The sequence below is a fragment of the Chiloscyllium plagiosum genome, unplaced genomic scaffold (assembly GCF_037043375.1).
Source record: "Chiloscyllium plagiosum isolate Xiang-an unplaced genomic scaffold, Cpla_swu_hap1 HiC_scaffold_23, whole genome shotgun sequence".
NCBI classification, from domain to species: Eukaryota; Metazoa; Chordata; class Chondrichthyes; order Orectolobiformes; family Hemiscylliidae; genus Chiloscyllium; species Chiloscyllium plagiosum.
Window position 1 is genome coordinate 14,335,346 of NW_028270161.1, and position 26,853 is coordinate 14,362,198.

The 26,853-nt window shown below is 43.9% G+C and overlaps 1 protein-coding gene across 2 annotated transcripts in view; it reads right to left on the minus strand.

Annotated features, from left to right (window-relative positions):
- podxl (podocalyxin-like) overlaps positions 1-26,853 on the minus strand; it is a 168,363-nt gene that overhangs the window by 68,008 nt on the left and 73,502 nt on the right. For both annotated transcript variants that reach the window (XM_087999379.1, XM_087999380.1), the window contains exon 2: positions 1,214-1,645. In XM_087999379.1, the coding sequence (XP_087855505.1) occupies positions 1,214-1,645 (432 nt within the window). The remainder of the gene's footprint in view (positions 1-1,213; positions 1,646-26,853) is intronic.

Below are 26,853 nucleotides of genomic sequence, written 5' to 3' on the forward strand. Positions count from 1 at the left end.
ATAATACATAAATCAATCTGGAATTGAAATGCCAATCTCAGCGATGATGATCACGAAATGATCCAGTTCGTCAATGCCCTTCTAAGCAGGAAAGCTGCCATCTACTCCTGGTATGGCTGACAAGGGGCTCCTGACCCACAGTAATGTGCTTCTCTCTCAACTGCTCTTCAATCAGTGCTGCCTCACCAGAGGTGTCTATGTCTCATGAAAGAAAACAAAAAAGTCTGATGGAGCATCCATTCCCCTTTTTGTCCACATCAATGTCATTTCCCTGCAAACGCATTTAGAGGAGTAAAGTTTGTGTTAGTGCACAGCAAGCACATTATGTCAAGTGCTGCCACTTCTGCCCATTACTGCTGCCTCACAGTATCAGGGACGCAGGTTCAATTCAAACCAATCTGAAGCCCATTTAACCTGCACTATTCCATTCTCGCCCATATGTCCATCCAATGAAAATGTAAATGCCCTTAACATTGGCGAGTCTACTACTGTTGCAGGCAATGCACTCCATGCCCATACTACTCTCTGAGTAAAGAAACTATCTCTGACATCTGTCCTATATCTATCACTCCTCAATTTAAAGCCTCAGGCAACAGTCTGTGTGGACTTTGCATGTTCTCCCATGTCTGTGTGGGTTTCCGCTGGGTGTTCTGAATTCCTCCCACACTCCACAAACATTTGTAGGTTAGGGTGGATTGGCCATGCTAAAAATTGCCCATAGTGTCCAGGGATATGCAGGTTAGGTGGAATAGCCATGGGAAATGTTACAGGGATGGGGTGGGTCTGGGTGCGATGCTATTTTTGGTGGGTCAGTGTGGACTCGATGGACAGACTAGCCTGGTTCCACACTAGGAATTCCATGATTATGTTACAACGTGAGTTGTTCAACATTATGAAGTGTTTCGATATATTCAATAGAGTTCAGAATTAAAACTACTTGAATAAAAATTTGAGGGGAAATGAAATAATTTACTTTCTCTGCAGTAAATTATGATGACTTGGAATAAATTTCTGGTGGGAGCAGGTTCAGTAATAACGTACAGGCTATCAGAACTAAACCTGAAAAGGAACAGAAATCCTGTGTCACAGGGATAGAGCAGGGGAATTGGGACCAACTGGATACCACATTCATAGATCACAAATGGACTGAATTGCTTCTTTCTGAGCTGTACAATTCTACAAGCTTATTATCTGCAGGGTACTTTCTCCTTACCAGTCCCAGACATTCCTGTGGAGTTTTGAATTGGGAAACTTTTCATTGAGGAGGCAGTGCTGTCAGTTGAATGAGGAGCAGATGATGAGTTGGCATTTTGAAGTTGAACAGATGGAACGGTGCTCTGATTTAGGCTTGTTACTGGTGTGGCTGTGTTCAGCTGAATCTTTACGGTGGTTGTTGCTTCTGAAGATGTACTGGCAGTGGTCGAGGTCACTATGGATTGTTCAGTTGCAACATTGATTTTCCCTTTCTCATCTCCAGCACGTGAAGTTGGAGAGGTTTCAGTCGCTTGTGTCACAGTGCTGGACTTTGGTGTGATGGTGGGTGAGTTCATCCTCTGTATAGTTTCATTGGAGGTGTGATGCGTTTCTAATGTCGTTGACAGAGTGGTGGCATTGATAAGGTTTAGAAAGGTGGTTGACCAGGAACCTGTTGAAGTAATGAGAGTCAGGTTATTACAGCAAGAAGAGAAGGCTATTCGCTCCACCCTCAGGCATCCTCCACTAATCAAACACACTTTGGCTAATTTGTATCTTATCATCTATTTGGCCTAGTTCCATAATGTTACTACTAATGTCCAAGAAAGAATTGATTTCAATTTTGAAATCCTGAAGTAGCACTCATGCTCCATGTTATTTTGGAGAGGGAGTACTAGATTCCTTCAGTATTCCAGAGGAACTGCTTCCAGGAGGGCTTTGCTCTAATTTGAAGGTCCTGAATTGTTCTTGATATCCCTCCATTACAGCGAATCTTATCTCTCTATTTTACATCTGCTAAATCCTTTAATCCAAATATTTCAATTTCACCAGCCCTTAGTCTTTGATCCTCCAGAGAGATTCATGATGGTTTATGCAACTTGCCCTTACAAGCTAATCCTGATGTCCAAGTGTTATTTTGATGAATGAGTGTGGACACTTGAACACTTTTGGAGATCATTTCAAATCCAGTCCAAAATGGACATCATGTCACCTTTATGGGAGACAAGAAAAAGCTCACTTCTAAGAATGTAAAAGTCTTGGAGGAGACAAGGCTTTTGACTCAACAAGTGTCTTGCTTTCATAGAACATAGAACATTACAGTGCAGAACAGGCCCTTCCGCTCTCAATGTTGTGCCGACCTGTGAAACCAATCTATCCTACACTATTCCATTCTCGTCCATGTCTATCCAATAAACATTTAAACGCCCTTAAAATTGGCGAGTCTACTACTGTTGCAGGCAATGCGTTCCACGCCCATACTACTCTTTGAGTAAACTACCTCTGACCTATATCTATCTATATCTATCACCCCTCAATTTAAAGCTTTGCCCCCTCATGATAGCCATCACCATCCAAGGAAAAAGGCTGTCCACCCTATCTAATCCTCTGATTATCTTATATGTCAATTAAGTCACCTGTCAACTTTCTTCTCTCTCATGAAAACAGCCTCAAGTCCCTCAGCCTTTCCTTGTAAGGCCTTCCCTCATACCAGACAACATCCTAGTCAGTCTCTTCTGAACCCTTTCCAAAACTTCCACATCCTTCTGATAATGCAGGTGACCAGAACTGTACGCAGTACTCCAAGTGCGGCCGCACCAGAGTTTTGTACAGCTGCAGCATGACCCCATGGCTCCGAAACTCAATCTCTCTACCAATAAAAGCTCACACACTGTATGCCTTCTTAACAACCCTATCAACCTGGGTGGCAACTTTCAAGGATCTGTGTACCTAGACACAGAGATCCCGCTAGGAGAAAGTGAGGACTGCAGATGCTGGAGATCAGAGCTGAAAAATGTGTTGCGGGAAAAGCGCAGCAGGTCGGGCAGCATCCAAGGAGCAGGAGAATTGACTCACCTCATCCTTTTCCACATTAAACTCCATTTGCCACCTCTCATCCCAGCTCTGCAGCTTATCTATGTCTGTCTGTAAACTGCAACATAGATCAGCACTATCAACAACTCTACCGACCTTAGTGTCATCTGCAAATTTACTAACCCATTCTTCTACTTATAAAAATGACAAATAGCAGTGGATTCAAAACAGATCCTTGTGGTACACCACTAGTAACTGAACTCCAGGATGAATATTTCCCATCAACCACCACCCTCTGTCTTCTTTCAGCTAGCCAATTTCTGATCCAAACCGCCAAATCACCCTCAGTCCCATGCCTCCGTATTTTGTGCAATAGCCTACTGTGGGGAACCTTATCAAACCCTTACTGAAATCCATGTGCACCACATCGACTGCTTTACCCTTATCCACCAGTTTGGTCACCTTCTCAAAGAATTCAAGAAGTCTGTGAGGCAAGATCTACCCTTCACAAAACCATGTTAACTATCCCTAATCAACTTATTCCTGTCCAGATGATTATAAATCCTATCTCTTATAACCATTTCCAACACTTTACCCACAACTGAAGTAAGGCTCACTGGTCTATAATTACCAGGGTTGTATCTACTCCCCTTTTTGAACAATATGTATGACTCTTTAGGATACTATACTCCCTCACCATCACCTCTTGTGTTCATGGTTGACTTGGAGATGGTTCTATATCCATGGAGAAAGGGAACTCAGAGATGTACTGATAACAGTCATAACACAACATTTGGAAAATCATGATCTAATCAAGCAGAGTCAGCATGGCTTCAATGAAAGGGTAAGTCTGACTAATTTGTTAGAGTTTTTCAAGGAAGTCTCAACTGGAGTGGATAGAGGAGAACCAATACATGTGTTGCATTTGGACTTCCAGAAGGCATTTGAGAAGATAACTCACAAAAGTTTAAATCATAAGGTAACAGCCCACACTGCTGGAGAATTTTGACATGGCTAGAGAATTGGCTAATTCTGGGGAGTTTGGAATGAAATCTAGGAGATGATTTTCTAAATTTACTTCTGGGTTCCAATGTTGTGTGGCTATGGGCTTTGCACTTGCATTGAGAGCCTGTAGAATCATATAATTTTGCATTACAGAAGAAAGCTGTTCGGGTTAGTTCAACCTCGAATGTCCATGGGTTACTAACAGTGATCAGCAGTAGGAAACCTGCATATTTTGTATCGGTCTTTATGGTTAATTCTATTTATACAGTAAACTTTTTATTATCTGAAACCTTTGGCACCAGGGATGTGCAAGTTGATCAAATATTCCAGATAATCAAGAGGTGCACGTAATCAATGTTAAAACACACACTAAGTAAAAAAACATAATGCAGGGGATATATACATCACAGTTCTACTTTATTTACAGTGTGGATCACTTAAATAATCATTCAAATTTGCCTTAATTAAAACTTATCGGCACAGAGCTTTCTCACTTACATTCTCAACTGACTACTCGCATAGCACGATAGATTGCAGTGTTTGAGGAGAGATTGACCTGAAAGTTTTGCCAGTTTATTGAGAGTGCTGGTTCATGAGGTGCTTGTTAAAACAAAGTTTGCTGTATTAAAAAATACAGGAGAGGAATCAAGTACCACCACCATCAATAGAGACATAATGGGATCATCATCTGCCTTGGAACACTTCAACCACAGGGCATCAATGTGGACTTCACCAGTTTCCTCATTTCCCCTCCCCACCTTACCCCAGTTCCAACCTTCCAGCTCAGCACTGTCCTCATGACCTGTTCTACCTGCCAATCTCCCTTCCCACCGATCTGCTCCACTCTCCTCTCTGACCTATCACCTCCATCTCACCCCCATTCACCAATTGTACTCTTTGCTATCCCCACCGATTTATCTCTCCACCCTGGAGGCTCCCTGCCTCTATTCCTGATGAAGGGCTTTTGCCGAAACGTCAATTTTCCTGCTCCTCAGATGATCTAAACATAATGGGGTCAAACTAATGGGGCCAAAGGCAGACAAGTCCCCTTGCCCTGGTGGCTTGCATTGTAGGATCCTGAAAGAGGTAGCTATGGAGATGGTGGATGCATTAGTTGTAATTTTACAAAAGTTGCTGGATCCTGCAAAAGTACCCTAGGACCAGAAAACTGCAAATGTGACATCCCTATTCAAAATGTGAGCAAGGGAATAAGTGGGTAACTCAAGGCCAATTAACCTAACCTCTATTGTTTGAAAAGTATTGGTACCCCTTATTAAGGAAGTAAGAATAGAACATTTGGACTAATCAAGCTGAGACAACTTGGCTTCATGAAAGGGTAATTGTGTCTGACTAATTTGTTAGCGTTTTTCAAGGATGTCTCAATTGGAGTGGATCGAGGGAAACTAATAGATGCCTTGTATTTGGACTTTCAGAAGGCATTTGAGAAGGTAACTCACAAAAGTTTAAAGCATAAGATAAGAGCCCATATTTTTGGAGGTAGTATATTGACATGGTTAGAGAATTGGCTCATGGACAGTAAACAGCGAGTGGTGCCAAGGGATTCTTTTTCAGATTGATGACCTGTGACCAGTCGGGTTCTGCAGGGACTCAGTGCTGGGACTGCAACTGTTTACAATATATATTCATGACTTGGAGGAAGGAACTGAATGTACTGTGGCCAAATGTGCAAACTAAAATAGATGGTTGTGAGAGAGATATAAACAGTTTACAGAGAAATATTGATAGGTTATGTAAATGAGCAAACAGTTCGCAAATGGAGTAGAATGTGGGAAATTGTGAGGTTGTCATTTTGGAAATGAGAACAAAAGAACAGAATATTATTTAAAAGGAGCGAAACAACAGAAAGCTGTAACACAACGGGATCTGGGAGTATATGTGCACAAAACACAGGTACAGCAGTTAATCAGGAAGGTTAATGGAATATTGGCCCTTATTTCAAGGGGGTTGGAGTATCAAAGTAAGGAAGTCTTACAGCAACTGTACAAGGTGCTGGTGAGACTACATCTGCAGAACTGTGAACAGTTCTGATCCCCTTATTTAAGGAAAGATATTGTTTCATTGGAGGCAGTTCATGGAAGGTTCATTAAGGTAATCCTTGGTGTGGAGGGATTGGCTTATCAGCAAATGCCAAACAGGTTGGCACCCTACCCACTGGAGTTCAGAAGAATGAGAGATGATTTCATTGAAACATAGGGCATAATCTCAGAATTAAAGAGCTACAATTTAATGCTCAGATTAGCAGGAATTTAATTTGGAAAGAGTGCAAAGAAGATTTACAAGGATGTTGCAGGACTAGTAGGCCTGAGTTAAAGGGAAAGATTGGCTGGGATAGGACTTTATTCCTTGGAATGTAGAGAAATGATGGAATGTAGAGAAATGGGGATGGATCAAACACGGGCAATTGGAACTAGCTGAGTGGGCACCATGGTCAGCATGGACTAGTTTGGGCCGATGGGCCTGTTTCCATGCTGTATTACTCTATGACTCTACGAATCTATAATTTCTTCTCTCAAAGAGTTGAGTATCTTTGGAACTCCTTGCCACAGACAATTGTATATGCAAGACTGATTCTTGATCAGTAGGGGAAACAAGGGTTACAGGGAATGGGTTGGAGAGGGGCGTAAGGAATGTCAGGTTGGCAATGGTTCGGTGGAACAGGCTCGAGGGGCTGAATGGCCTACTCCAATACCTATTTCTACAGATCCTAGTATTTCTTTTTATAAAATAAGACTATAAAATCTTCCAAGTATTGAGACCGATTAAAGCATCACCAATTCTGTTCCATGTACAATCAATTAACTTGCACAAATGGAGATGGGCTGGCACTGCCCTGATGTATTGGACTTGGCTCTGCCATTGTCAGTGTAGTCCTTTGCTAAGCCATAAGATTCTGCTTTAAATGAAGTTTGTTCAGGGTATAGTGTGAACACCAGGTATGCTTTGTATCCCACTCGTAGCAATGGGCAGGAGTACTTTGAACAGTTTTGGTCCCCTCATTTGAAAAAAAGATAAGATTACACAAAAAGTAGTTCAGAGAAGGTTCACATGACTCATTCCTGGAATGAAAAGGGCATCTTGTGAAGTAGTTTAGGCCTATACCCATCAGGGGTCAGATGAATGAGAAGTAATCTTATTGAAACACACAAGATGCTAAGGGACTTGACAGGGTGAATTACTGGGAGGATTTTGTGGGGATAACTAGAAATAAGAGACTCAATTTAAGAAGAAGTGATTTGCCTTTTAAAGTGGTGATGGAGAGAAACATTTTCTCTCAAAGGGTCATTAGTCTGCATTTCTCTTCCCCAGAGAGCAGTGAAAGTTGGGTCATTGGATCTTTTTCAAGGCAGAGCGAGACCTTGGTCAGACAAGAAAGTCAAGGGTAATGGGAGGGTTTAGATCAGAGTGATACTGGAAAAGCACAGCAGGTCAGGCAGCATCCGAGCAGGAAAGTCGACGTTTTGGGCAAAAGCCCTTCATCAGGAATGGAGGCAGGGAGCCTCCAGGGTGGACAGAGGGTTGAGTCGATGAAGTGTGAAACCGGAAAAAGCACAGCAGGTCAAGCAGCATCAGAGGAGCAGGAGAGTTGGCGTTTTAGGTCGGGAACCTTCATCAGGATAGTGTTGTGTTGAGACCACAACCAGGTCCCCTATGATCTTATTGAATGGTGAATCAGACTCAAAGAATGAACATTCTACTCCCGCTCCCAACTCCAATGTCCCTATTTCTTCTGCGACAACCATTCTCCCCTGAAGTTTCACAGTTTCTTCAAAGCATCAACTGTGCAACTTATTTGGCAGGATGTAGGGCATACTAGGACCTTCCAGATCATTTCGAAAAAACAGTAAATTCTAGTGAATCTGCAAAAGAAAGCTACCAGAGAAGCCTCATCAAAAATGGACTCTACGTAAGGTGCAGAGATTTCCTATTTTGTTTACTAGATCAGTTGTTAACTTTAAATCTGAAATAGCTACAGATCCTAGTATTTCTTTTTATTGGGGGGGGGGGGGGGGGGGGGAAGAGCACAGAGACAGGTAGTGAGCTTAACCTGAGGGTCACTACCCCTCAGAGGAGGGGGGAGTTGAGAAGGTGGGACCCTGATGGTGATCTCATTCAATGAGAGATTTGAACCTATGCCATTGGTATCACTCTGCATTGTAAATGCAGCTAATCAACCAACTGAGCTAACCAACCAAATAACCTACTCTGCAAATGACCATTCATATCCATGTGAGAGAGGAGATGGTGCTTAATGTTTCATTGGAAAGACAGAATCTCTTACACAGCAGCAGTCCCTCAGTCCCACAACCTAGACTGTGCATTCTGGAATGGGGCTTGAAGTCACAATATCAAATCGAAATAGTTATTTGTGGTTATTTAGTTTCTACAGAATATGTTTGCTAAACAGGGAAGGATTGTAATCTTTTAATATTGTTAATTAAATGATTGGTTTAATTACTGGTTGTTCTTCTATAATGTATGTTTTGTCAATGCAAATTTGTTGTAACATGATTGACGAATAGGGGACGTTGTTTCTAAAGTGCAAACTTTTAAAACCTTTGTTGGCTATAGTGCGATTGCATGTCAACACTTTAAATGTAATTTGTATAGCGTGACGTTTGTGTAGTGTAGTACAGGAATGTAATAGCAGAACTACCTTAGTGTTTTAAGGATAACCGTTAATGCCCTTCTCACTCATTAATAGCTGGGGTACATTGAGATGGGAATGTAAGAGTTCAGAATTGCTGAGAAACCCTGGATGGATACAGAAGAAAAGCAGTTGGATGTCGGGTAGGCAACTCAACAAAAGGGGGCAATATTGTCAATGCTCCTGTCTAAATGAGCTGAGGGTGTTGGTGGGCTTACTCCACGGACAGGATGTATTGACTCCATCTACACTTCCCACTGCCTCAGGAAGGCAGCCAATATAACCAAAGACCTCTCCTACCCTGGTTATATTCTCTTCCACACTCTTCTGTTGGGCAGAAGATACAAAAGTTTGAAAACCGTACCAACAGATTTAAGAACAGCTTCTTGCCCACTGCTATCAGACTTAGGAACAGACCCCTCATATTTTAGAGATGTATTGACCCCCTTAGTGAGTTAAATCTAATGGCGTGAGGTGCCTAGTCCATCATCAAAACTCACCCTCATCAAGGATCTCAATGTTTAGTTTTAGCAATGAATGCAGAACTCTGAGCACACCTGATTAGTACAAGATTCCCTTTTTTATGTAGCGTGAGCTGGAAACTCAACCATTTCATCCCACACCGTGACTCCAGTTCCAGACACCTCCAGCCCTGGGAAATCAGGAGGTGGTGATTGAGAGAGGACGCAGCGTGAGTAAAGAGGAACAAGTGGGGTCAGCAGCAGCAAAGTGCCAGATTATAAAGCAGCGTGGTTTGTGTGTCGTCTTTGAGAAGCTCCTCCTAGTTCATTGAAGATTGAGTTTTGGGTTTACATTTACAATTCAGTGAGACAATTATGAAACATGTGGTCATATTCTTTGAGTGTACCATTGCATAATCCTCATTCATATCCTTAGGGAATGGCAAGGGCTCTATGAATTGTCTTATCACTTCTGAAATCATGCAAACTATTTCTTTAAGTGTTCCCTGGTTAATGTAGTCCAGCAGCGTTTCACCTACTACAGGTACAAAAGTATGTCAAAGGCTTTTATTTTGGTTAATTATGAGTGGCATCATGTTTTTTGGAGACATAGTCACTGTGAGGCCATCTATAATAAGCTGTTGTGGACCTGGATAAACACAGTCAGTCTGGAACTGCCCCATACAGTTCCTGGCATTTGCCCTCGTTGAGGACCTGGAGGTCCAGCTTGGACATGGTGGTGCAGGGTATAGGGCTCCCTTTTCCCCCAGGAAGACCACAATGACAGACCATGCCAGCCTGCTTGGGGATGCCACCTGGGCTAGAGCATCTCAGCCACCTGGAGGGATGTCCATGAGTGCAGCAAGGAGGTCAATATCTTTCGACACTCATCCAGTGTGAGGGCCAAGATCTTCATTTAGAAACCTCACAGTCAGTCCATCCCTGTACTCTTCCCTCCATGGCGCATGCTCTATTGTCTGCATCATCTTCCCCGTGCACTCTCACTTACCACAACGTCACTAAACCTGCATACCCGCTGTGCTGTCTACTCACTCGCATGGGTCACCTGCCCACCTGCACTCAAAGTATCAGCTGTGCCGCCCACTTTCATCTTCTGTATAAGCTCCCTCCCTCAATACAGAAGGAAAAGAGCCTACAATAGAGCAGAAAGACAAGATGGGTGGCGGGTTGCCCAACATTCAGCTCCTCAACTGTTGTGCAGAAAAGATGCCAACTCTGACCATCCCAAGCATGACTGTGTCGTAGTTCCTGGACTGGTATGAGATTCTGCCCTCACCGTACTGTGCTGGGAAACCCTGACTGAAAGTCATCTCCCTTCACTGGGCTGATGATTGCTGACAGCCATGACAAGCTCTTGGCTTCGTGTCTGCACTAAGCAGCAAGGCAAGGCATAAATAACAGGAAGCTTGTTGGCTGAGGGGGGAAATGCACAAAAACACAATGTCAGGCAATGAAAAGCTGGAATGTTGTGAGTATCCAGGTCGATTCAAAGTGTGGAAGTGCTCGGACAGCAAGTGAAGAAGCTGAGGAACAGTATGGCCCAAGTCTTGAGCTGGGTGCATGCTTCTGAATGCATGCATCCTTCCTTACTGCAGTATTATAGTGATAGTTACCGGTGCAGCACTGAAGTACCAAAGCATACTGGAAGTGGATTGGGGATGTGTCATGAGGGTTCTTAGAGGTTAGCACATATCAGATGTCAACATTTGTGGACAGAGGGTGCTTTGTCCATGGAGCTTGCCCTAAGATATTGGTGCCCAGTGTCCAACATGAGAACTGGTCATAGCCAGTGGAAAGCTGAAGTCACCAGGTACCTGGTCTGACATGCATGTCAAGAATTGTCAAAGTCTAGCTTTCATTACTAAATGTTGTTACCCAACCCAGGCTCTTGATGGTCACACACACTCACACACCAATTTACATGAATGTGTTCTAACCTGACCGTTTTCTATGGACGTGTGTAAGGGGAAGTGAAAGTCTAAGTTGCACTTGTTCTATATCCAGGGATAATGGGAACCAAAAGAGACCATTCAGCCCCTCAAGCCTGCTTTGCTATTCAATTGCAATTTTCGTTTTGCTCCACAGGCATCAAGTAACATAACTTCAGAATGAGTCAAATTGTGTTACTGTGAAAATGTTGATCAGAGGAATGTGATCTCAATGTGAATATAGCAATGGGGACAGTCTATTTGACTTCTCAAGGCAATTTCCCATTCAATTAGCTTATCGCTGATCTCTCACGCAAATCCATTTACCTACCTGATGTTCTAACACAAAACCCAACCTTTCTTTTATTGACTCCATCTACACTTACCATTGCCTCAGGAAAGCAGCCAATATAACCAAAGACCCTCCTACCCTGATTATACTCTCTTCTACCCTCTTCTGTGGGGGACAAGGTACAAAAGTTTGAAAACAGTACCAACAGATTTAAGAACAGCTTCTTGCCCACTGCTATCAGACTTAGGAACAGACCTCTCATATTTTAGAGTTGATCTTTCTCTGCACCTTCTCTGCAGCAGTAAGATCATATTCTGAATTCTATTCTATTACTGTGATATACTTATGTACGGTATGATTTCTCTGATTAGCATACAAAGCAATACTTTTCACTGTATCTCGATACATGTAACAATAATAAATCAAATCTCAAAATAAAAATTGCAACTTCCAACTAACCTAGGATTAAAATAAATAAATAAATGGATTAGCAATTCTGCACTAATACATTGTTTGCCAAAACATTTTATATAAATAGATATATATTCCTATGCCAAAACTCATCTCCTGAATTTCAGCAATTGACATTAAAAGCAAATGGAGGGCAAGGTGAGGGAATTTAATATCAGCACCTTCCAAAGCTAGATCAATAAATCTTTAGGCTTATTAGGGACTCGAGTGAAAATGATTCATCATTGCACATGTGCCATGATTATTGCAATTTCTTCATCAACATGAACAAAATGGCTACCCCATGAATTGCATTATGTCAAAGAATGCATTTCCATGATTTTGCTAAAAGGCCATGAATTACAACAGGAAACCTATTGTTCATTCTAAGTTGGATTTGTGGCACTTGACATATTTATTTTCATAAAAATGGATCAGAAAAAAAAAACAGAGAGACATTTCTATTGTTGGGTAAAACATATCCCATTATGTGACCTGCTGAACTTCCAGTTGATACAAATTTAATGGGCCCACGGCTGGCCCTCCCACCTCACTCTCCCTTGGGTATTTAACTGCTCGACGGTTTGCTGTATAAAAGGATATAGCAAATTAGTTAAGTTGCCGCCCTCTCCAGCAAAGATGATGGCATCAAGTGATGAAGCTGGCTGCAGTAAAGGTGGTAAAACTGTGGCTCAGTTGGCAATATTGACACCTTTGAGGCAGAAGGTTATGGGATCATGTCCTGCTCCAGATTCAAAGACAAAATCTCAGCGGTGAAGAGCTCCAACCTACCCTTTGAATGCTATATCGAATCAATACCCTTTCTGCTTCCCCACGTTAAGACAAGAGAATGCAAGATAGCACTCAAATAAGAGTAGGGGAGCTCTACCTAGTATTTGTTGCCTGATCGCCAACACTGATTTTAAAAAATCCAAAAGAACTGCAGATGCTGGAAATCTGAAATAAAATCAAAAGTTGCTGGAAGAACTCAGCAGGTCTGACAGCATCTGTGTACAGAAAGCAGAATTAATGTTGCTTGGGATCAGTGAATTGATAAAACGATCGCAGAATCCCTACAGTGTACAGGCAGGCCCTTCGGCCCAACAAGTCTATACCGACTCTCCAAAGAATAATCCACCCAGACACATTCACCTTCCCCATACTTACCCCTGACTAATGCACCTAACCTACACATCCCTGAACACTGTGGGCAATTTAGCATAGCCAATTCACCCTAACCTGACATCTTTGGATTGTGGGAGAAAACCCATGCAAGCATGGGGAGAACATGCAAACCTCACACAGACATTCGCCCAAGGCTGGAATCAAACCCGGGTCCCTCACGCTGTGAGGCAATAATGCTAACCATTGAGCCACATGACCTGTCAGATGACCTGTCTATATTGACAATGCTGTTTGTGTGACTCTCTTGTGGACAAACTGATTGCCATATTTCACAAGGTTGTCAATTGAGATTTTATATAAAGTCATCTTTCGTGGATAATTACAAAATACTTGTTGTTTCCAAAATGCTGTCATTGGAAACGTGGGGCTGCCTGGCCAGAGACACACTTTATTTAATGCAACTTGTTTTTGTCAATTGGAACAAAAGAAAATTGTGTAATCAGGATGCATCTGTGATAATAATCGTGCAGAACATTTTAAACAGCCATTGACCCTTCAAATATCTGATCATTAATCTAACCAGGAAATGCATGCAATGATAGTGTGGAGTGGCCAAGTGAAAATGAAGAAAATCCTCACTTTACTCAATGCTAGCTCCACTGCACCAAACCACTAAGGTTCTGGGACTGTTGCTGAACAAAGACACCTTGGGGTGCAGGTGCATAGTTCCTTAGGTCCTGATGAAGGGCTTATGCCAAAATGTCGATTCTCCTCCTCCTCGGATGCTGCCTGACTGGTTGTGCTTTTCCAGCACCACACTCTCGGCTCTGATCTCCAGCATCTGCAGTTCTCACTTTCTCCTCCTGTAGAAGGTGTTTGGCACACTTACCTTTACTGGTCAGTGCATTGAGTGTAGGGGTTGGGATGTTGTGTTGTGGCTGTATAGGACATTGATTAGGCCACTTTTGGAATACTGCATTTAATTCTGGTCTCCTTGCCATAGGAAGGATGTTGTGAAACTTGAAAGGATGCAGAAATGATTTCTAAGATGTTGCCAGTGTTGGAGGTTTTGAGCTACAGGGAGAAGCTGAATAGGCTGGGACTACTTTCCCTGAAGGCTGAGGAGCGACCTTATCGAGGTTCATTAAATTATGGGGGGCATGGATAAGGTGACTAGCCAAGGTCTTTTTCCCATCGTATGGGCATCCAAAACTAAGGGGTATAGGTTTAAGGTGAAATGTATAAAAGGGACCTAAAGGGCAACTTTTCATGTGGAAGGTGATGCTAATATGAAATTAACTGCCAAAGGAAGAGGTGGAAGCTGGTACAATTATAATATTTAAAAGATATCTAAATGGATATATGAACAGGAAAGGTTGAGAGGGATATGGTCCAAATGCTGGTAAATGGGACTAGATTAATTTAGGATATCTGGTCGGCATGGACAAGTTGGACTGAAGGGTTACTGTTTCCATGTTGTACAGCTCTATGACTCTATGGCAGCAAACTTGTGACCTCTGCCCTCTAGAGGGACAAGGGTAATGCGTGCAAGGGGGCCCCACTATCTTTATATCCCCCTCCTAGTCACCCAAAACCACAGCATGGTCAATCTTTTGACTTCATTGGGCCAAAATAATGTGTCAAATCACATCATGGGTGTGTCTTCACCACTTGAAGAAGGAGTTTTTGTTCATTCTGCAATGAACTCTGAGTTAAAATTCTACCTTCAGCCGAAAAGGAAGGTCAGTCAGCACTAAAGTAGGTTGCCCTGAACTGCCTCCATTGGATTAGCACCTCCATGCACTGCTGTCAAGATTGTTCATTGCTGCTCCTGGGTTATATTGTGATGGAACTATTTCATTTCTGGCTCAGTTTTTACTCTACTTTTTAAATTGGAGTCAGGATGCTTCCAACAATCCTCTTGTGGGGTCTAAGCTTCATGTACACTTCTTCACAATCCTCACTCAAGCTTTCTTTCTCTTCATGCTGTGTGTGGAAAGTTTTGTTTTTGTTGTTTCTCAGTCTTTCCCCGAAGAGGAAGTTCGCCTCGGTATCAAGGAAACGCTCTTTGCTATGCTGTCCCAGTGGATTTGAGCTTGTCACCTTTATCTTTCACTTTCACCATCTCAGGATATGGGGTAGAACCAAGGTGAGGAGAAATGTCTTCAGCCAGAGAATGGTAATCCTGCGGGATTCTCTGACACAGAAAGCAATTGAGGACAAAAACATGTTTTTAAGGAGAAACTAGATACAGTTCTTAGGGCTCAAGGGATCAATGAATACAGGGAGAAAGTGGGAACGGAAGATTGCATTGGACAATCTGTCATGATCATATTGAATGGTGGAACAGGCTTGAAGGGCTGAATGGCCTACTCCTGCTATTCTTTTCTATACTTCCACCACTCTGGATACTTACTCATTTAACTTTCTCCTTCATTTAACTGCCTATTTCCCCGAAACACATTCAAAAATGTTTCCTTTTGATTTGCCACAGTTGGTTCACTTGGGATTTTGTAGTTTCAGTCCCTATTTTAATTGTGTGGCCATTTGGGCTTTGGGAGCCCAGTTTCCTAATGAGTGGCTTTGCCATGGCTCTTGTCCTAAGTATTGACACTACCATCTGCCTGGTGGCCCCTGTACTGACCAGACTGGGTTCGGGTTTGGGTTAGGTTGAGTGGGTAATGGAAAGATTTGCAAGGAACTATGGTGTGGCGTTTCAATGGCACTTGGAGTTTTGTGACTGCAGGCTGACTCACAATGATTCTCTCTCTCTCTCTCTTTAGCTGGAGGGCCTGTTTCTTCACTGTCACTGAATCAAAATCCTGGACTTCCAACCCCAAGGGCATTGTGGGTCAACCTGCAGCATACGGACTGCAGCGGTTCAAGAAGGTAGCTCACCACCACCTTTTCAAGGGCAACTGGGGACGGGCCAGAAGTACTGGATAAGCCAGTAACATCTGCAACCCACGAGTGAGTAAAGAAAAACCTATTTCAGGAAAGATCTTTTTAAAAAAGATGTGCAGAGAAGATTGACCAGAAACGTTACCAGGAACAAGGGGAACGCATTGCTATTGGAGGCTTGAAGTGACTGGACACTTCTCCTTGGAATATAGAAGATCAAGAGGTGACCAAATGGATATTATCAAAATAAAGAAAGGCATCAAGAGATGAGAAGATGAATTACCATTCCTGATGGTTAGAGGTCATAGGTTTATAACATTGGCAAAAAGTCCAAGTGGAAGATGTAACAATTGTTTTTCTTTCCCCCACCCAGAAGAGTCAGAATCTGGAACTTTCTGGCTGATGAAGCTGATGCCTTAAATAATTTCGAAAAGGTTTGAACTGGTGCTTGACACCGAGAAACGTACGGGATGACAGACAAAAGGAGGGGCGGTGGGAATAAGTGCGAGTGCTCTTTGAGCGAGCCAGTATAGGTGTAATTGGCCGAGTAGATTAACCCTCCGGTGCCGTCGTTATCTATGACTGTGTGTGAGATAAATTTTTCATTTTCATTGCCATCAAAACTGCAGTTGTTACTTTGTTGAGAGCAACGTGGATATAATTCTTTACGGCTCACAATTCTCAATCAAATCTCAGGAGATGAGCTTGCTCCATATCCTAACCCTTAAACCATTGTAGGAAACTGTCAAAGAAAATAGGTTTGATGCTTATTAAAAATTTACTTGTTTGACATCCGGATAGTTGGTATTGTACTTCATAGAGCTACATGCTAAAAAAAAATTAAAATAAATTGAATTTGCTCTGGTTATTTTTAGTTGAAAGGAAACTTAGAATAATAGCTTAGGAAATGGCACAATGCACACCCATCCCGACAGACACAGCATCCACAATGTGTTTGAATTATACAATTTAACCCACTAGATTCCAAACGTGATGCTCTTCAGCCATGCCTGTGAGCATGAAGAATAATAGAATCTCTACAGTGTGGAAACAGGCCCTTCGGCCCAACAAGTCCATACTGACCCTCTGAAGAGTAGTCCACCCAGACCCATTCCCCTATCCTATATTTACCTCAGACTAATGCCCCTAACCTACACATCCCTGAACACTACAGGGCACTTTAGCATGGCCAAATCATCTGACCTGCACATCGTTGGATTGTGGGAGGAAACCCACGCAGACACAGACAGAATGTGCAAACATCACACAGCCAGTTGCCCGAGGCAGAAATTGAACCCAGGTCCCTGGTGTTTTGAGGCAAAGGTGCTAACCACAGAGCCACCATACCACCCTGAAGAGGTGGACCTGTGCCTGGTGGCTGCATCTCCTCCAAGCTGTCCCCTCAGCTGAAACACAGGGAAACATCGTGTGTGTGGCTGGTACATGGGGAGACACCAGGTGTGGCTGGAACATGGGAACACACCCTGTGTGTGACTGGAACATGGGGAGACATCCTGTGTGTGACAGGATGTTTCCCCATGTTCCGGTCAGACACAGGATGTCTCCCCATGTTCCAGTCACACACAGGATGTTTCCCCATGTTCCGGTGTGTGACTGGAACATGCGGAGACACCCCGTGTGTGGCTGGAACATGGGGAGACACCCCGTGTGTGGCTGGGAGGAGGTCAGTACATTGGTATGTCAGTGGGACCGCTCCACAACAGAGACTACACTTCCAAAGTTGGCTGTTGTGTGTTTGTGACATCCTGAGGTTGTGAAAGAAGCTATATAAATGAAAGTTCATCTGACGCTCCAGTGCACTACTCAGAGGATGATGTCTTTCAGAAGTGGCATTAGACCTGATCAAGGTCCCATATGTCTGTTTGAGAGAAGGTAGGAGATCCCATGGCTCTGTTTCAAAGAAATGCAAAACAATTCTCTCTGTTATCCAGGCAAAAGTTTAATCCCTCAACCATGATCATAAAATCTGCTTATCTGGTCATTATTTAGATTTAGACTTTATTGTCACATGTACTCAAATATAAAAGAGTAGGAGTACAGTGAAAAGTTTTCAATGTCATCACCATAAGAGAGAAAAGGAGAAAAAAGCAAAGGAAGGAGAGTGGACAGTATGGAGAAGCCTTCGCTGTCGCTATCTTGCAGAGATACTGACTAACTCCAGTCCACATTGTTATTGAAGAGAATTGTTGTGCACAGATTTGTTGCTCCTTTTCCTAAATTACAAAAGTAACTGCACTTCAAAAATATTTCATTGGCTGCAGAGCATTTTGAGACACCTGATGGTTGTAAAAAATTGTGTACATAAAGTCTTTCTTTTGTTTTATCCTCTATTGCAGTTACAACCGCAGATGATTGGGAAAAGTTATATAAACTGTAATGGTTGATGTTCTGTGAATAGGAAACTGGCTGCTCCAAAAAACAAGAATTAACGCGACTTTGACTTTGCTGTGTCACTTTTATTTCACCTGAATTACTTCCCCTCTCCGTGATGAATCTAGATCGTAAAACAAAAATCTGAAATTTGTGTGCTGTCTGGTTAAGTCTAGCCTTAGAGCTCAAACATGTGATACCACCTACTGTTAAAAAAGAGATTCAATACAATGCCTTGGTGAGTCAGATTAGATTAGATTCCATGCAGTATGGAAACAGGCCTAACAAGCCACACCGTCCCTCTGAAGAGTAACCCACCCAGACCCATTTCCCTCTGACTAACACACTGGACACCATGGGCAATTTAGCATGGCCAATCCACCTGACCTGCACGCCTTTTGGAGTGTGGGAGGAAACCCACACAGACACAAGGAGAATGTGCAAATGCCACACAGACAGTCACCCAAGGTTAGAATCAAACTTGGGTCCCTGGCACTGTGAGGCAGCAGTGCTAGCCACTGAGCCATTGTGCCACCCTGTTCATGATCTCACCTATGGAGTATAGATTATATTTAATCACCAGAGGATATGGGGCAAAGGGAATGTGTAAGGTCTTACTTGAGGTTATTTTAGTTCTTGAAGCTCACTTCATTCTCATTCTCTTTATTTCTCTTACCTTCAAGAAGTCGGGCTGCAGATCCCACAGGCTATGTCATACAGGGTCTGCAGGAGCCTGTTGGGGGCTGGATTTGAGGGGAAGGGTCCAAAGAATTGGAGGTTGGAAGGTTTGTCCCCTTTCCAACTTCATGGTATTCTGTGATTAGTGGGGAATGTGGACTGTTGAAGGTTGATCCAGTCCCAGTAGTGGTCACCACTCCCAGTGACAGAAAGTGAGGACTGCAGATGCAGGAGATCAGAGCTGAAGAGTGTGGTGCTGGAAAAGCACAGCAGGTCAGGCAGCATCCGAGGAGCAGGAGAATCGACATTTCAAGCATAAGCTCTTCATCAGGAATTTTCATCCTGAGGAAGAGCTTATGTCCAAAACGGCAATCACCCTGCTCCTCGGATGCTGCCTGACCTGCTGTGCTTTTCCAGCACCACACCACTCCCAGTGGTGCTGGTCGTCCTTATCTGAGGAAGAATGTTCTTGCTTTTGAGGGCCTGTAATGAAGGTTCACCAAATTGATTCCTGGGATGGCAGGACTGATGTATGAGGAGAGATTGAGTTAGTTAAGTTTATATTCACAGGCGTTTAGGAGAATGAGGAGTGATCTCACAGAAATCTATAAAATTCTAACAGGACGAAACAGATTAGATGCAGGAAGACTGTTCCCGAAAATGGTGGGTCCAGACCAGGGATAAGGAGTAAATCTTTTGGAACCGAGATGAAAAGAAATTTCTTCACCCAAAGAATGGTGAACTTGTGGAAAATGGCTGAAACCAAAATACTATATTTTCAAGAAGCAGTGGATATAGCCCTTATGGCTAAAGAGATCAATGGATTTTGGGGTGGGGGGGGCGAGGATGGGAAGATGGTAATGAGCCTGATCATAATGAATGTGGAAGCAAACTCAAGCAGTCAAACGGCCTACTCCTGCTCTCATCTTCTATGTGTCAATGTGAGGTACCCATGTTTACAAATCACAAAGCTAACATGCAGGTAATAGTGGGCAATTTTTACAAGGGCTTGTGGTATCAGAGCGAGGGAGCCTTGCTGAAGTATATCGAGCTTTCATAACTCATCACCTCAGGGCACTGCATATGGTTCGATCTTCTTAACTAAAGACTGACATACTTTCCTTGGTGAGAGTCTACTGAAGATTTACTAGCAAATGTGATTCCTGGAATGACAAGATTGTCTTATGAGGAGACATGGAGATATTTTGAGATTTAGATGCTTAAGAGATGGTCTCACTGCAAGACAGCAAACTCGTCAGGACAGGGAAAGGCTTGTTGCTGAAGCAACATTCTCTCTTGCTGGGAAAACAGGAATTAGGGATCAGAATCTCAGAATAAGGCACTGGCCACTTAGAACTGTGATGAGGAATTATTTTTTCACTCAGAAGGGGTGGGAATCTTTGGAATTCTCTGTCCAAGAAGGTTTTTAATCACAACTTGTTGAGTACATTCAAGACAGAAACTGATAGGATTTTGGATCCAGAGGACATCAATTGATTTTGGAGGATATTTGTTTTCATTGCATTATTATTTCCTTTTTACAGTTCTACCATATTTTCTGAAGGATAAGTTGAATGATGTCAAGATCGCTCTCCTGGGTGGAAGTGGACCATACATATCATAGTCACAGAGTCATCCAGCACGTAAACAGACCCTTCAGTCCAACCAATCCATAACGAACATAATCCCAAACTAAACTCATCCCACCTGCCTGCACTTGGCCCATATCCCTTTAAACCTTTCCTATTCATGTACTTATCCAAATGTCTCGTAAACACTCTAAATGTGCCCTCATCCACCATTTCCTCAGGAAGTTCATTCCACATACGAACAAACTCTGTAAAAAATTTACCTCTCATGTCTTTTTCAAATCTGTCTCCACTTAAAAATGTGTCCTCTAATCTTGAAATCCCCTATCCTAGGGAAAAGATAACTACTATTAACTCTATCTATACCTCTCAGGATTTTATAAACCTTTATAAGGTGGCCTCTCAATCTCCTATCCTCCAGTGAAAAAAGTCCAAGTCTATCAAGTCTTTCTTTATAACTCAAACCTTCCATACCTGGCAGCTTCCTGGTAAATCTCTTCTGAACTCTCTTCAGCTTAATATCCTTCCTAAAACTGGTTGACCCGAACGGCACACAGTACTCCAGAACAGGCCTCATCAATGTCCTGTACAATCTCAACATGACTTCCCAATTCCAAACTGCAATCTGTTACTGAGCTATCTCACCTTGGGCTGCCTAACAGCAAATATTTCAGTGGATTTTAGAATCCTTTAGCCAAGGAGGTGAAGAGGAAAAGGAATAACCAGGATTCCTGCTTCTGGCCGTTACCCAGTACAATTGACTGGACTGTGTTTAGAATTGGGTGAGGGCAGTATTGGGCTGAAATTATGGTGCTCTCCATGAGCATACAAACTAACAGTTACATTCCAGGCCTGTGGTCCCTTGGATGACAAACTGAAGAGTGACAAGCATCTGGGGAACTGTAATAGGCATAGATCTGGCACTGTCAGCTTCTGATCAGGTGCACGGATAATTTGTTTACGAGGAGAATTGAATGCGAAGGGAATGGAATATAGAAGTCGTGAAGTGTTATCACAAGGGTGCAAAAGACATTGGTGAGGCTACATAGACTCAGTCATACAGATGTACAGCACGGAAACAGACCCGTCCAACCGTCCATTCCAACCAGTTATCCCAACCCAATCTAGTCCCATCTGCCAGCACCCGCCCATATCCCTCCAAACCCTTCCTATTCATATATTACCCATCCAAATGCCTTTTAAATGTTGCAATTGTAACAGCCTCTACCACATCCTCTGGCAGCTCATTCCATATGCGTACCACCCTCTGCTTGATAAAGTTGCCCCTTAGATCCCTTTTATATTTTTCCCCTCTCACCCTAAACTTATGCCCTCTAGTTCTGGACTTCCTGACTCCAGGGAAAAAACTCTGCCCATTTACCCTATCCATGCCCCTCATAATTTTGTAAACCTCTAAGGTCACCCCTCAGCCTCTGATGCTCCAGGGAAAACAGCCCCAGCCTGCTCAGCCTCTCCCTATAGCTCAAATCCTCCAACCCTGGCAACATCCTTGTAAATCTTTTCTGAACCCTTTCAAGTTTCACAACATCCTCCCGATAGGAAGGAGACCAGAATTGCATGCAATATTCCAACAGTGGCCTAACCAATGTCCTGTACAGCCGCGACGTGACCTCCCAACTCCTGTACTCAATACTCTGACCAATAAAGGAAAGCACACCAAATGTCTTCTTCACTATCCTACAGCTAGAATACTATGTATAATATTGGTGGGTTTTTTTAATTCATTCATGATGGAACATGTGCATCACTGACTGGGCTTTGAGAAGGTGGTGCTCATCTACCTTCATAAACCACTGTGGCCCATTTGGTGTAGGTACACCCATAGTACTGCTAGGGAGACAGTTCCAGGAATTTGACCCACGCACACTAAAAGAAATGGTGATATATTTTCTTGAGAGGATGGTGACTGGCTTGGAGGGGAATTTGCAGGTGATGGTGTTCTCATGTATCTGCTGCCCTTGTCATTCTCGACTGAAGTGGTTGTGGGTTTAGATGGTGCTCTATAAGTATCTTTGGTGAATTTCTGCACTGCACCTTGTAAGTAGTACATACTGCTGCTACTGAGCGTTGGGTGAAGGAGGGAGTGGATGCTTGTGGATGTAGTGCCAATCAAGTGGGCTGCTTTGTCCTGGATGGTGTCAAGCTTCTTTTGAGTGTTGTTATTCAAGGATGGGCATAATTGCAATATGTGGAGGTGCTGGTGTTGGACTGGGGTAGAAAAAGTTAAAAATCACACCGTGCCAGGTTATAGTCCAACAGTCCAAAGATGTGCAGGTCAGGTGAATTGGCCATGCTAAATTGCCCGTAGTGTTAGGTAAGGGGTAAACGTAGGGGTATGGGTGGGTTGCGCTTCGGCGGGGCGGTGTGGACTTGTTGGGCCGAAGGGCCTGTTTCCACACTGTATCTAATCTAATCTAAAAACAAATAAAAAGCTTTATTTGGAGGTACTAGTTTTCAGAGCATTGCTTCTTCATCGGGTAGCTGTGGAGCAGGATCATAACACACAGAATTTTGCTACCTGAAGGCTCTGCACTCTGAAAGCTAATAATTGCATTCGCCATAGTTTAGAGAAATTTCACTTGACTGATTCCGGAGATAAAAGAGTTGGCTTATGAAAGAATATTGAACAGATTGTATCCATTGGACTATTGCAGAATAAGAGATGGCCTTATTGAAACTTGTAAGATCCTCAGTGGAATTAACAGTATGAATGCTGATGAGATGCTTGCCCTTGTGCAAGTGACTGAAACGAAGGGATTTTGTTTTAAACAAGGGGGTCTTCCTCTTTACACAGAGATGAAAAGATTTTTCTTTCTCAGAGTCATTGGAATTTTCTTCACTGGAAAGCAGGGGAGGGAAGATAATTGATTAGTTTTAAGGCAGAGTTGGATTGATTCGGGATTGATGAGAGAATCAAATGGAATGGGGTAGACAGGAAACTAAGGATTATAATATTAGCCATAACGTCATTAAATGGTGGAGAGGGACATACTCCTCATTAATTTCTATGTACGCTTGTTCATATAGTAACCCTCAGCTGCAGATAAACAAGAGTTGGGTGCTCCCCCAGGGTCTGAGCCATTATTTATCCAAAACTAATACAACTAATAAAAAAATCCTGTTCATTGGAGTATTTCTGTTTGTGGAAGCTTTTTGTGCACTGTCTACACTACTATACTATACTTCAAATACACTTTAACAACTGTGAAGCACTTTGGGAAATGCTGAAGTTGTGAAAAGCAGTCACATAAGTGTGAGTTTTTACCTCAGCATCTTGAAATGATTCAGCTAAGAAATGGGTGGGGGGAGGGGAGATTGGTGTGTGTGTGTGTGTGAGTTGAGGTTTGCAGTCCAAATTGAGGCCCTGGGTAGGGCTGCTAAACAATCAGGTGAAAGTGAGGACTGCAGATGCTGGAGATTAGAGTCAAGAGTGTGGTGCAGGTCATGAAATCGACGTTTCAGACAAGAGCCCTTCATCAGGAATGAGGCTGGGAGCTTGGGGGTGGAAAGATAAATGAGAGGGGGGGCTGGGGTTGGGGAGGAAGGTAACTGAGAGTGGATGGAGGTGGGGGTAAAGTTAATAGGTCAGAGAGGAGGGTGGAGCAGATAGGTGGGAAGGGAGATGGACAGATGGGACAGGTCATGAGGATGGTGCTCAGCTGGAAGATTGGAACTGGGGTAATGGATCAACAAATTCAAAACACATGACGTCGAATACTTCTTCCACTGCCTCCGCCTCTGAGCTTACTTTTTCGATCAAGATTCCCGCCCATCTTCCAAGGACCCCTTCACCTGCCTCAAACACACTCCATCCACCTGAACACCCTGTACCTATCTGTTACTCACCCTCGCTCTCTTTATTTCCAACTGCTGCCAAGACATTGATCGCCTCAACCTGTCTACCTCACTTCAACCTCTCACCCTCACAACGCACAGCCCTCCACTCCTGCTCCATTCCCAACCTAACCATCAAACCAGTGGATAAAGGGGGTGCAGTGGTAGTTTGGCGCACTAACCTCTACACCACTGAAGCCAGGTGCCAACTCAAAGACACTTCCTCCTACCAGCCCTCACCCATGACCTCACTACCCATCACCAAACTATCATCACCTCAGGGGATCTCCCACTCACAGCTTCCAACCTCAAAGTTCAGGAACCCTGCACTGCCTGATTCTACCTTCTACCCAAGATCCAAAAGCCTGACTACCTCAGCCAACCCATCATCTCTGCCTGCTCTTGCCCCACCGAACTCATCTCCACCTACCTCAATACTGGTCCAGGAACTCCCCACATACGTTCAATACACCACCCACACCCTCCACCTCCTCCAAGACTTCCATTTCCCCAGCCCCCAACGCCTCATCTTCACCATGGATATCCAGTCCCTCTACACCTCCATCCGCCATGACCAGGGTCTCCAAGTCCTCCGTTTCTTCCCCACCAGTACCCCTCCACTGACACTCTCATTCGTTTGGCTGAACTGGTCCTCATCCTCAACAATTTCTCTTTCGAATTCGCCAGCTTCCTCAAGATGAAATGGGTAGCCATGAGCACCTGCATAGGCACCAGCTATGCCTGTCTCTTGGTTGGTCACATGGAACAACCCATCTTCCGTAGTTACACCAGCTCCATTCCCACCTTTTCCTCCGCTACATTGATGACTGCATCGGTGCCACCTTGTGTTCCCACGGGGTGGTTGAATAGTTCATCAACTTCACCAACACATTCCACCCAAACTTAAATTCATCTGGACCATCTCTGACACCTCCCTCCCCTTCCTGGACCTCTCCATCTCCATCAACAGTGACCAATTTAACACTGATATTTTCTACAAACGGACCGACTCCCACAGCTACCTGGATTACACCTCTTCCCACCTTGCCTCCTGTAAGAACGCCATCCCATATTCCCAATTCCTCAGCGTCCATCACATCTGCTCCCAGGAGGACCAGTTCCACCACAGAACACACCAGATGGCCTCCTTCTTTATAGACCTCAATTTTCCCTCCCACGTGGTTGATGATCCCCTCCAGCACATCTCATGCACTTCCTAACCTCCGCCCTCAAACCTCACCCCTCCAACTGCAACAAAGACAGAACCCCCCTGGTCCTCACCTTCCAACCCACCAACCTCCGTATACATTACATCATCCTCAGACATTTCCACCACCTACAAACGGACCCCACTGCCAGAGATATATTTCCCTCCCACCCCATCCGCTTTCCGTAAAGACTGTTCCCTCCTTGACGTCATTAGGCCCACGCCCCCCAAAAACCCACCTTCCCCTCCCAGCATCCTCCCTTGCCACCACAGGAATTGCAAAACCTGCACCCACACCTCCCCCCTCACCTCTGTCCAAGGCCCCAAAGGAGCCTTCCACATCCATCAGAGTTTCATCTGCAGTTCCAAACATATCATTTACTGTATCTGTTGTTCCCAATGCGGTCTCCTCTACATTGGGGAGAGGGGACACCTCCATGCAGAGCGCTTCAAAGAACATCTCTGGGACACCCGCACCAACCAACCCCCACCGCCCTGTGGCCGAAAACCTCAACTCCCCCTCCCACTCTGCCAAGGACATGCAGGTCCTGGGCCTCCTCTACCAACATTCCCTCACCACCCGACGCCTGGAGGAAGAAAGCCTCATCTTCCACCTCGGGACCCTCCAACCCCATGGCATCAATGTGGATTTCACCAGTTTCCTCATTTTCCCTCCCCCCCCACCTTACCCCAGTTCCAACCTTCCAACTCAGCACCGTCCTCATGACCTGAGCAATCTGTCCATCTTCCTTCCCACCTATCTACACCGCCCTCCTCCCCAACCTATCACCTTTACCCGCACCTCCATCCACCTATTGCACTCTCAGCTACCTTCAAACCATTCCCCTCCCCCTCCTTTTTATCTCTCCATCCCTGAGGCTCCCAGCCTTGTTCCTAATGAAGGGCTTTTGCCCGAAATATTGACTCTCCTACTCCTTGGATGCTACCTGACCTGCTGTGCTTTTCCAGCTCCACACTCTTGATTGCTGAACAATCAGTGTTTACCATCGCCAACATGCAGTCCAAGCCGTAACAGTGAATATAATGTTAACTGTTGACCACCAACAAAAGGTTGGAGGTGGAGTTTATAGGCAGTGTGTGTATCAGAGCTCAGGATAAAAAAAAACACTGTGCTCCGTACTACGGCTGGGGAACGGAATGTTTCCCAAGGAGAGTTTGGGAGAGATAAGCCCAGCTCTTTGTGTGCAACGCGAGATAATTCTCAGTGTTCCTCGGCCAGCTCTTATCTTGGCTACTCACATGGAGATAGTGACTCCT